General features: G+C 47.0%; 1 protein-coding gene across 14 annotated transcripts in view; it reads right to left on the bottom strand.

Moving 5' to 3' along the window:
• Positions 1–12,775, bottom strand: part of DNAH8 (dynein axonemal heavy chain 8) — a 556,010-nt gene that overhangs the window by 508,016 nt on the left and 35,219 nt on the right. For 13 of the 14 annotated variants that reach the window (XM_039529004.1, XM_039529011.1, XM_039529005.1 and 10 more), the window contains 3 exons: positions 6,641–6,775; positions 1,854–1,938; positions 1,198–1,346 (listed from right to left, as the gene is read on the bottom strand). In XM_039529004.1, coding sequence (XP_039384938.1) covers positions 1,198–1,346; positions 1,854–1,938; positions 6,641–6,775 — 369 coding nt within the window. Of the gene's footprint in view, positions 1–1,197; positions 1,347–1,853; positions 1,939–6,640; positions 6,776–12,775 lie in introns of those variants that run through there. The other variant, XM_039529019.1, reaches the window with a different exon arrangement.

Raw genomic sequence — 12,775 nt, forward strand, 5'->3', positions numbered from 1 at the left:
TTATAATGCTGTTTGGCAGCCGCCTGCTTTGTCCAGGAAGAGTAGCCCGTTGCAGCTAGCTGGTAGGGGCTTGGAACCCAGGTGGACTGGCAGCCCCCCATCAGCTCCCCATTCCCCTAAGTTCCCTGTGCGACAGCTGCCCAGCAGGCTATTAATTGCCAGCAGTTCAGCTGTCCCTCCCTGCACTGCCATGTGTGCTACTGCCCTCTGCCTTGGAGCTGCTCTCCAGAGCCTCCTGCTTGCTGTGCAAGGGAGGGGAAAGAGGGGGGCTAATGTCAGGGTGTCCCCCTCCCCCCCACTCCTGTACCCACTTACCCCATTTCCACACAGTGGGTGGGGGGAACACAACGGGGCTCAGGACGGAGGGAACTTGCTGGCAGGAGCTGCTGTCTCAACTTGCTGATCTATTTAAAAAGGCAGTGTACTTAAGAGTGCTGTCAGCATACTTAAAGGGGCAATGCGCATCTCTCTCTCTCTCTCACAAGGAGTGTGTCTCTGTCTCCTCCCTCCATTCGTGCTGCCTTGTAGAGTGTGAGGTTACATTAACAACAATGTGTTAACCCTTGAGGGCTGAGCCGATTGCTAGTTCATCATTTAGCAGTAAGGCATTCCCTGGGAAACATCCCACCCTCTGACTTCACCACCTTAATCAAGCTTCACAATCAGCATCGCTGTGTACCAGTATAAAATTGTTTGTTTTAAAACTTATACTGTGTGTGTGTGTGTGTGTGTGTGTGTGTGTGTGTGTGTGTGTGTGTGTGTGTGTGTGTGTGTGTGTGTGTGTGTAAAAAATACAGTCATTTGTCTGGTGAAAAAAAATTCCCTGGAACCTAACCCCCCATTTACATTAATTCTTATGGGGAAATTGGATTCGTTTAACATCATTTTGCTTAAAGTCACATTTTTCAGGAACATAACTACAACGTTAAGCAAGGAGTTACTGTAGTACATTCCTGAGGCACAATGCCACTTGAAGCTTCATTTGGAGCTATGTAACTGTGCAATGCCCCCCAACAACAGGATGGTACAAAGAGGTATGTGCTTCAGTTTAGCATTCAGGAAAATTGATATGAAAGACTAAAATTATATTGTGGCAATAATATGAACCTTTGCAAAACATTAGCTATTTCTTAATTTTTTAATTTTTATTTTGAGTAAAACTAATATAAGCAGCAAGAAAAAATGAGAATACCTCACCTCATGTATACTTTTTGCATTTAGAGGGATGTCATTCCTATAACGAACAAAAAATAAACAGAGTCCTTTGAACTTGTCTGGTGCAGTGTCTAAATATAATCTCATAATTTTAGTTCCTTTTACAACTCCTGGAATTGTTCGACCACATTCTGAAAATAAATTTAAGCACATTATTATTTTTAAATATAGCTATATTATAAAATGTTTAAAACTACTACAGAGAAATAAAATAGTTGCAACTCAGTATTTTATTTATTTTTTCCCTTTTGTTCATGTCAGGCACAACCCAGATAGTTTCCTTAATAGTGCTTGTGTATGTAAACATGATTTGTTAAGAGGAACTGTGAAATTACATCATTAAATAGTTTTTTCTATGGCGAAAACTAATGATGGTCATGAATGATTTACACAAATTTCAATCCTCTGCAAATGTATCACAATCCTCATTGTCATAAACAATTGAACTGTTTTGACTGATCATTTCCAAAACAATTCAGACTGAGGCAGATATACAATGTTAACCATTTGGGCTGAAATGTTCAAGTTGGGCAAAGTTATAAACTAAAAATAGGGTTTTATAACGGACTACCTTAACAACAGGCAGTGTGCAATAAGCCCCACCTATAACAATATTGTTAAAAATTAATAGCATGTACCTACTCCTGGTGCTTCTCCTTCTTGATATAAGAATTTCAAAGTTCTACTTCCGTCTTTGGCAAAAAAATTATCAAATGCCTGTAACTGTTCAATCAAAAAGTAAATTACTGTAAATAAAATGCTGTCAAATTACTACATTTTTATTTGTCTTAAAAGAACATATCATAGTGTTTAATTGGAAATCTGTTCAAAGTTTTGGTGATATAATAAATACTTTATACAACACTGGCAGGGAGATGGACTAGGTAACCTAATAGGTGATTTCAGTCTCTAAACTTCAATTGCTGGTATTTTCACAGGAATTATGCCATAGTATCATCTTCAAGTACTAATTTGTTTTACTTATTGAATGACTTGCAAAGCACTAATCACCACAGCAACTAGTCAATAATATATACAAATAGTAGACAAGGAGGAAAAAACGGTTACCTACCTTTCCTAACAGCTGTTATTTGAGAAGAGTTGCTCATGTCCATTCCACTCTAGGTGTGCATGTGCCCACATGTGCAACCATCGGAGATTTTTGCCTTAGCGGTACCCGTAGGGCCGGCTGTGGCACCCTCTGCAGTACCATGCTCACACCACAGTATATCAGGCACCACTGGCCCTATGCCCTCTCTGTTTCTTCTTGACGACAACTGTGATGGAAGGGCAGGAGGGAGAGCAATGGAATGGACATGAGCAACACATCTTGAAGAACAACAGTTATGAAAGGTAGGTAACCATTTTTTCTTCGAGTGCTTGCTCATGTCGATTCCATTCTAGGTGACTCACAAGCAGAATCAACGCAGGTGGGCTCGAAGTTCACAGTATTGCAGCTTGCAGCACTGGTCTGACAAAGCATCATCTTGAGCCTGCTGGGTCAGCGTGTAGTGTGACATGAATGTGTAGACGGACAAATTGTGGCCCAACAGATCTCTTGGATCAGCACCTGTGCCAAGAAGGCTGCTGATGACGCCTGCGCCCTAGTCACATGAGTCGCCATGATCGCCGGTGGGAGCACCTTCGTCAGCTCATAACAGTAGCGGATGCAGGCCATGATTCAAGACGAGATTCTCTGGGATGACACTGAGCAACCTTTCATCCTGTCAGTGATGGCAACGAACAACTGTGTTGACTTACAGAATGGCTTTATTCTATCAATGTAGAAGGCCAGCACCCGTCTGACGTCCAGGGTATGCAGCCTGTGCTCCTCATCTGTTGCATGAGACTCGGAGACGATCTTGGGCAGAAAGGCCAGGTGTGGACACAGTGGGACCTTGTCCTTATAGAAGACAGTGTCTCTGATGTTAGCGCCCTGATCTCGGATACCCTACAGGCCAAAGTTATAGTGACCAAGAAGGAGACCTTCCAGGAGAGAAGCAGGAGGGAGCAGGAAGCCAGGGGTTCAAAGGGGGGACCCAGGAGCCTCGATAGCACCAAGATTCAAGTCCCAAAGGGGGACCAGGTCTCGGACATGCAGGTAAAGGCACTCCAAACCTTTCAGGAAGCACGCCATCATGGGATGAGTGAAGACTGACCAGCCTTGAAACAGAGGGTGGAACACCGAAATGGCTGCCTGGTGTACCTTGATCAAAGACAGTGACAGATCCTGGTGCTTAAGGTGTAGTAAATAGTCCAAGATGTCCTGCAGTGGGGCTTCTTCCACACAAATGTGTCGGTCACAGACACGTGTGGGCTGTGGTGAGAGGATGGCTCTTTACGTGGGCAATCAAGTCTGACATGGCCTGGAAGCGTGCTTCTGGAAGGAAAGCCCTGACTCAGGTGGAGTCAAGAACCATTCCGATAAACTCTATTCGTTAGACTGGCATTAACATGGACTTTTCTGTGTTTATTAACAGACCCAGATCATTGAAGATAGACCACACCAGATTGAGGCTGTGTTGCACCTGCTCTGGGGACCTGCCCTTGATGAACCAGTCATCAAGATACGGCAAGATCTGGACCCCCCGACATCTCAGGTAAGCCGCTACTGGTGCCACACATTTTGTGAACACCCTAGGGGCCACGTACAGACCAAAGGGTAGCGCTGTGAACTGGAAGTGACACCCAGCCACTATGAAACACAGGAAGCGCCTGTGGCCCGGGAATATGGAGACATGAAAGTAAACGTCCTTTAAGTCAAGATCAGCGTAACCGTCCCCCAGATCCAGGGAAGAAATGATGGAGGCCAGGGAGACCATGTGGAACTTCAACTTCTTGAGAGACTTGTTGAGGCCACACAGGTCCAGGATGGATCTGAGGCCCCCTTTGGCTTTTGGGATTAGGAAGTAGCGGGAGTAGAATCCTCTTCCTTCCATGTCCCAAGGAACCTCCTCCACAGCTCCCAAGCCAAGGAGCTACTCTACCTCCTGAACAAGGAGTTGCTCGTAAGAAGGGTCCCTGAAGAGGGATGGGAAAATGTGGGGGTGGGGGGCGGGAAGAAGGAGCAGCTAAGAACTTCAGGGTATAGCCGGAGCTACTATGTCCAGGACCCAGTGGTCCAATGTAACCTGTGACCAGGCCGAGCGGAATGGAGAGAGGCAGTTGAGGGAAAGGTGGGTAGGATCCAGTTGACTGACTGGTGCATTGCTCTCAGGCGCACCCTCAAAATGTTCACTTCTGGACCCCTGGGTGTTTGGCAGCCCCAGGCTGGGTTGGCAAGCAGAAGGAAGAAGGACAACAAGGACCAAAACTAATATCCCTTCTTGTAGATCCCTGATGAGGTTGCTAGGTTCTTGGTGGCGGTGGTGGTAGCCAGAAGGGCTTTTGCTGATTGCGGTGTATGCATGCCCAACAAGCAAAGGGTAGCCCTACTGTCCTTCAACCCATGCAGCCTGGTGTCTGTCTGATCTGAGAATAGACCAACTCCATCAAAAGGGAGGTCCTGGACTGAGGCCTGCATCTCCTGGGAGAGGCCCGCCATCTGGAGCCAGGAGCTGCATCACATGACCACCACCGTTGCAACCACCCTTGCTGCTGAGTCCACTGTGTCCCAGGCCATCTGCAGGGAACATCTGGCCACTGCAGTGCCCTCCTCCACCAGAGTGCCAAACCCTTGGGCCCAGGGGCGGCTCCAGGCCCCAGCACGCCAAGCGTGTGCTTGGGGCGGCAAGCCGCGGGGGGCGCTCTGCTGGCGCCGTGAGGGCGGCAGGCAGGCTGCCTCCGGCGGCGTGCCTGCGGGAGGTCCGCCAAAGCCGCGGGACCAGCAGACCCTCCGCAGGCAAACCACTGGAGGTAGCCTGCCTGCCGTGCTTGGGGCGGCAAAATCCCTTGAGCCGCCCCTGCTTGGGCCAAACCCTGGGGGAGGGATTCCTGGAACTTTTTGAGACCATCCCAAAGATTAAAATTGTACTGGCCCAGCAGGGCCTGATGGTTCGCCACCCGAAATTGCAGGCTTGCAGTTGAATACATTTTTCTCCCAAATACATTGAGTTTCATAGCCTCTTTGTTTTTGGGAGTTGAGGAGGTGGGGACCTGCTTGTCTTTTTTGTTGGCCACAGATTCAACCAGCAAGCCCAGGGGCGGGTGGGTATAAAGGTATTCAAAACCTTTGGCCAGCACAAAGTACTTTTTCTTAGCCCGTTTCGAGGTGAGCGGGATGGAGGAGGGGGTCTGCCAAAAGGCCATGGTTATCTTGAGGACCCTCTCATGTACAGGCAGGGTGACCTGGGTGGGTGTAAAGGCCGAGAGGACGTTGAAGAGGATGTCCTCCTGCTCTGCCATCTCCTGTACCTCAAGCCCCAAGTTCTTGACCATGCACCAGGGAAGAGTTTGATGTTCCATAAAGTCATCCGGCAGGTTAGCTCTGGAAGGTCCCACGACTGCCTCGTCTGGGGGTGACAAGGAAGACTGGATCACTGGTGGGGGTGCTAGGGTCTCGACCACCGTTGGAGAAAGAGGTTTTGTGGTCAGCACAGGTTCCTCCACGCCGATCTCGGAACAGCTTCCAGTACTGTGCCCAGTGCTGGTGGGGCCACCACCCAATGCTCCACTGCGGACACCAAGGAGTGCTGAGAAGGAGGCATTGTCACAACTGGTACACCCCACGTGCTCCTATAAGACCACTGTTCTGGTCACTGGTCGTGTTGCCATTGCAGTGCCACAGATGTGGGAGAGGGCTCTGGTGCCCAATCACACCAATAAGATGTTGGTGATGGGCTAAATTGGCCCTCCATACCAGAGGAAACACCTTCTGGTGATCACGGAGGAGCTGTCAGTGCCTGTGTTTGTTTACTGGTCGTGGCTACCGGTGACTGTTGCCCAGGAGTAACTGACCGGTAACTGTAGCGTGGCGAGCGGTACCAATGCGACCAGTGCTGGGGAGACCAGTACTGGGACAGGGAATGTTCCCACTGTGCTGGTGATTGGGACTGATGCCTAGAGGATGACCATTGAGAGAGTGAGCGATGCCGGGAATAGTAAGGGGAGCGTCAACCCTGTGCCGGAGAGTAGTGCCAAGGGGATCTGGTGAACTATGTATAATGGCCTTAAGGCGCAAAATTCAGAATGGTAGAAACCACTAGCTCTTGCTTAGCAAGAAAGGCACTCCAACTGACCACCCTGGATGGTAAAAGGAACTGAGAGGGCCTAGGGCCAGCGGCACTTGATATACCTTGGCATGAGCACGGCACTCCAGAGGGTGCCACAGGCAAAAATCTCCAACAGCCGCACACATGGGCGCGTGCACACCTAAAATGGAATTGACATGAGCAAGCATTCCAAGAAAAAAAGTTACTTATGAATTAGGTAACAATATATAACTACATTAACAATAACAAACAAAAAATGTTTAAATCAGACTTACTGAAGGGCCATCCAAGATCATATCTTCCACAGTTGTTACATCTAAACCAAGTTTGTCCCCTAGGACTTCAAATATGTATCTAAATGAAGCACCAATTTTCATTTTTCGACCTTCCCTTGCATCTCTATATCGTGCCTAAAACATAAAAAAAAGTTTAAAAGAACTAAAAACTGCAGAGTGTTTGCCAAATTATTTGTTAAGCTGACCCATAACTTAAAACTGATATTACAGTTTGCTGTTTATGTGAAACTCCCCTAATTACTCTTTAAAAATAAACTATATTTTCATAGGTTAAAAGACGGAGAGGTTACTCAGCTTGTGTAGTAACTGGAGTCAGTGGTGCCGGAATGGGGGGGCAGAGGGCCATGGCCCTTCCACTTTTTAGAAGTGTATGGGCTTAGCCCATCCACTTTTTGGCAGGGGGCCACCCCTCCTCTTAATAAAAATACAGAGACATACCTATCTCATAGAACTGGAAGGGACCCTGAAAGGTCATCAAGTCCAGCCCTCTGCCTTCACTAGCAGGACCAAGTACTGATTTTGCACCAGATCCCTAAGTGGCCCCCTTAAGGATTGAACTCACAACCTTGGGTTTAGCAAGCCAGTGCTCAAACCACTGAGCTATCCCTCCTTCCCCAAAGCCTCCAAATGAGCTGGAGGTAGACCAGGGAGCCCAGAGAGCTGTGAGTTGCCACACCACGGACCCTCCACCTGCTTGGGTTGGGGGAGTTGAGAGCAGCCCCCAGTCCATGTCCCTGCCCCCCAGAAGCCCCGCCCAGGGCAGGAGTGTCCGTGGCTCCCACAGCTGCCCACGTGCCGCACATGGCTCTTATCTGGACCCGGCTCCGGCTGGGGGGCTGCAGCCCAGCCATGGTAAGAGCCTTGCAGGCAGCTATGGGGAGCCACAGACCCTCTTGCCCTAGGTAGGAGACTGTGGGGCGGGGACACAGACGGTGCTGCTCTTGACCCATCCACCCCAGGCAGGTGGAGGGTCCACAGCTCCCGGCCCACTCTGGCTTCTGGCTTGGCCAGGGGCAGGGCCTTGGCAGAAGATGAGGGGTGGGGGGCCCTGGCTCTGCCTCCCCTCCCACTTTGGGGCAGGCTCTGCCACCCTTGACTGGAGTTCTCCAAGATATGTGTCCCTTTGGGTGCTCCACTTCACATGCATGTGTGCCACCATGTGCCTTTGAGCAGGGATTTTCAGTAGCAGTACCCGTTTGGCCCACAGGTACATTCTACACATCCTCATGTCCTCTACCAAGAATACTGAACGCTATGCAGGCAAATAGCCCTTCTCTACCACAAAGTCCCATAGAGGAATCCCAGAAGAGGAGAATGAGGGCACATAGTGGTGAACCCATAGGAACACAAATCTTTAAGAATTCCAATTAATGCACGAAGTGAGTAACCTCTCCTCCTTTTTCCACTTCAGGTAACTCCTGAGCAGTATCCCCCAGGATGGAAGGAGCTTAAATGCAGAGTCTAATACTGAACACAGAACTGCATTGCCAGCTGCAGCATCTGATCTAAAGACATGACCCAAAGCATAGTGCTTGGAGAAAGTATGAACTGAAGTCCAGGTTGCAGCTCTGTCCCCATCCCTCCCACAACCCAGTGGAACTATCAGCTGGAGCCCACCACATGGTAGGAGCCACCGGCCAGGGTGCCTCCAGCCCTGCCCCTCCCTGGATCCACTGCGATAGCAAGTGAAAGGAACAGAGAGAGCCTAGCCCAGCTTCCTGAAGCAGTGATTTACATCTCCCCCAGCTGCTCCCGATGCCTGAACCAGACGCTCTACCCCTGGACCACAGCCCAGGAGGGGCATGTGATTCAATTTATATGTGGGGAAAGAGTAAAATCTGTGGGGGATATTAATTCTGCACTTGCACAGCTGTGCAGAATTCCCCCAGGAGTATCCTGTGGAGGCCAACATCAGTACCAAATCACAGATCTGTCCAGAAAGTGTCAGTGCTGTTGACACTGAATGCTTTGAATGAGTACATCCAAAGTCAGATTCAGGTGGTACTGACGTTGCAGTGTGGGATACCAGTGTTGGTACCAAAAGGCATAGAAAACTCCGATAGTTCAGAGTTCTTTCAAGTGGAATGTCTACTAAAATAGACATGACCACCTGATGCCAGCAAAGTCTTTGGTACTGAATTCAACTTAGTGGAAGAGTGAGTTTTATAGAAGCCTTGGACAGTCTCATAGTATCAGAACCACCTGGAGTCCCAATAGCACTCCCACTAGGACCTGAGGTCTCCAGAACATTCTTTTCAGTCGGTGATCAAGATTTCTTAATAGCAGACCTACCACTCCTGCTCCTCTTTTCAGTACCCACAGTCTTATTATACAGTGCTCTTGGTACCACTGTATCCCTCAATGTTTTTGGTGACTGAGACCCAGAGACAGATGGGGTACCTGAAGTTGTATCTCTCAAGGCTCTCAGTGACCAGGACCCACACACAAGACAGGACACTAAGTGTGCTCAGAGGCCAGTCCACAGGGGGGTTCTCAGAGCCTAAGTTGGAGACTGGACTTAGGGTTTGCTCCACCATTAACAGATTTAAATGTTATGGTCCCAGTTTTTACAAGATCTTCTCTTGAAGGAGGAAATCTTACACTTGGTTGGTATATCGGTGTCTCCCAAACAACGAAGGCATTGAGAGTGTCCACCATTGACCAGTATAGCTTTCAGGAAGAAAGACAGTCCTTAAAACCTGGGGATCCCAGCATAACCCAGAAGCATCAAAGTCCAGAATTCTTCAGACAGGGAAACAAACAAAACTGCAAACTAAATACTATGACTAAACTGAGCTAAGAAAACAACTAAGGAAACTACATTTAGCTAACTAACTGGCTATATCTAAACGAAGTGGATACACTCCACTTCCCAACTCAGGCCAAAGGCAGTTGAGAAGGAATTAAGGGTAGTTCGCCCATGCAGCTCTATATATCCTTGGTACAGGGCCTGAGGCTCTGTAGAGTGCATGCATGGGCCCAAATGGGAACCACAGAAAATCAAAGGCACACGGGGATGCATGCACACCTGAAGTGGAGCACCTACAGTGACATAACTTGCAGAACAAAATAAAAATAACCACTGAAATACACAAGTCAACTCTGAGGGAATGTCAAGGATGAGCAAACACAGAATATCTGTATACAGAATCCAAGAAGGGAAAGATCAAAAGCAAACCAACAACAACAAAAAAATCATGTCCTCTTTAAGAAGGCCTCCAAACCAACCCTAGCTTGCAGAGTTCCTAGTTTTCTTATTGTTGCAAGAGGCAGGCTGGCTTTCTCCCTTTTCTTTAGGCATCATGTTAGTGAAGGAGAACTTAACCAAGTTCATAAGGCCCTTACCTCAGAGCAACCAAACTTAGGGCTTATCTACACAGTGGGTTAATGCGCTGTACAGGGGGTGTGATTTCTAAAGTTCACTGGCATGTTCCATATTTATTAGTTCTTGTAGACCCTGCTGGTGTGCACTCAAGGTTCCCTAGTGCACTTTGGCATACTATTGTTTCAAATAGTACTACATTAAAGGGTACCAGGAGGATCTAATCAGACCAATTAATGCACAACATGTGTGCTTTGGAAATCACACTCCTGTAAAGCATATTACCCCATTGTGTAAACGGGTCCTCAATCAGAAAATAAGTCTCTAGAGGCCTAGGTCAAGCTAGTGTCCTGGTGCCTGAGTGAGCCCACAACCTGTAGCCCCCGCCATTGCTTCCTGTCCCCCCTTCCTTACTCAGCTTCCTTTTCCTTTTTATATAGCCCAGCTCCAAGAGCAGGCAGGGTGCTGCTTGACTGCACCCAGGCTGATCTGTCTGTAAGAGCCAAACTGTCCCTTAAAGCAGTGTTTCCCAACCAGTGTGCCATGGCACATCAGTGTGCCATCAGGCATGAACATGTGTGCCATGGAATTTTGGAAAAGTCACTTGTGAGGAGAAAAAAAAACCTTTATTTTAATTAGTGTTATAACCAAATTGCATTTTGTGCTTTTCCTCTTCAGTGTATTTGAGAGACAGGACATTACTCACACTATGTTCAAATGACCTTGCTGTTCACAAGGTATGATGTGGTTTTCTTATCAACCATTAAGTTACAGTAGTGAATTTCGAATTGAAGACTCAAAAATAGACAAATATTTGAAGAAAAGAGATTCTGGCGCCTCCATATCTACTTTCAGTGATGAAGCTGAACATGAACACAAGAAAGTCAAAGTAGTGAGCCAATGCTATTGTGAGAGTTATTTGCAATTTGGATTTTCATTTATAGGTGAATCATCTAGCTCTTTTTGACAATGTCTTATGTGTGGGGAGAAACTCTCAAACCATGCACTGGTGCCAAGTACGGTAAGTAAAAACAAAACCTATACTAGCAAACATCCGTCCCTTGCCAACAAATGGAAATATTTTTTTGAGTATTTGAAGGATCAAAATGAAAAACAAGTACACCTGATGAAACATTGTGTAACAGTTTCTGATAAACCACTGGAAGCAAGCTACTTGGTCACTGAGTTTGTAGCAAAGATGAAAAAGTTACATAGAGTCACAGAAATATTAATTTCACCAGCATGCAAAGAAATGGTGAGAGCAATGTTAGGTGAAAATGCAGTCAATGAAATTGCAAATGTTTCCCTTTCAGATAATATGGTAAGTAACTGCATTGATTACATTAGCTGTCATTGAGACTGTGGTCTGAGAAAAAAATCAAATCAAGCAAAAAATTTGCACTGCAGCTTAATGAATCAACAGATATCAGAAGTCATACTCAACTCTTGGCTAACATCAGCTGATGGAGAGTGTATAAAATTTTTTTTTTTATTTTGTAGACAACCGCCACATCACACGACTGGGGAGAAAATCTTCAGAGTGACAACGGCCTACCTTGAGGGAGAATTACATTAGAAAAACTGTCTTAGTGTTTGGCACAGATAGGACTGCCTCCATGATTGGCAAAGTGAAGGGTTTTGTAAGCAAGGTCAAAGAACAAAACAAACGCAGCCAGAAGAATTTTCCTGAGTGTTAGATGGAGCAGTAAAGATTGTGAACTTAATAAAATCATGGTCCTTAAAATGTTGCCGTTTCTCGCTGTTGTGTAAGGAAATGGGAGCAGAACACCAGTGTTTACTTTTGCACACAGAAATACGCTGGCTTTTCCATGGAAAAATTCTCTCATGTTTGTAAGAGCACAGAGAAGAGTTTAAAATATTCTTAACTTTGGAGGAATTTGCACACATTGACTTAATCAATGATGTGGCATGGTGTGGAAAACTTACCTATCTGGCTAATATATTCCACTCCCTCAATGAACTGAATAGGGAAGTGCAAGGTAGATATGAGAATCTTCTCTCCTGCATGGATAAACTATTTGGGTTTTGATCTCAGTTAGCCCACTGAACTGAAAAATGTAGCAAAAGGCACAACAGAAATGTTCCCCTTGGAAAATGTGGTAGATCCTACTGACAATATTTTTTGTCAATGTTACTTCTGTGCATTCGAAAAGATTGGAAGAAAATTTCAGCTCATGTTTTCCTTCAACCTTTATAGAAGATTTTGATTGGGTCTGGGATCCTTGGATTTCTTCTTCAATGGAAAATGCCAAGAATCTTACAATAATTACTCAATTTACTGAATTAAGGATGAACCACACTTAAAATTAAGATTGGTGACATGCCTTTGGACTCAATCTGGTTGACAGGGGCAGATGAATGAGTAATCTCAGACCATGCTATTGCCAGCAGTTTAAGGTCACGGGGGGTGGTGTGATGGGATGGTGGTGGTGCCTCCAGCAGTGTGAGGTCACTGGGGTCAGGGTGATGACATGGGGGATGGTACCTGCAGCAGTGTGAGGTCATTGGGGGTGGGATGATGGTATGGGGGCAATATCTCCAGCAGTGTGATGTCACTGGGGGGCAGGGTGATGGATTGGGGGTGGTACCTCCAGCTATGTGAGGTTACTGGGGGTGGAGTGATGGGATGGTGGTGATACCTCCAGCAGTGTGAGGTCATTGGGGACAGGGTGATGGATTGGGGGTGGTACCTCCAGCAGTGTGAGGTCACAAGAGGCAGGGTGATGGATTGGGGGTGATACTTCCAGCAGTGTGTGGTCAGTGGGGGCAGG

Source organism: Mauremys reevesii, linkage group 3, assembly GCF_016161935.1.
Source record: "Mauremys reevesii isolate NIE-2019 linkage group 3, ASM1616193v1, whole genome shotgun sequence".
NCBI classification, from domain to species: domain Eukaryota; kingdom Metazoa; phylum Chordata; order Testudines; family Geoemydidae; genus Mauremys; species Mauremys reevesii.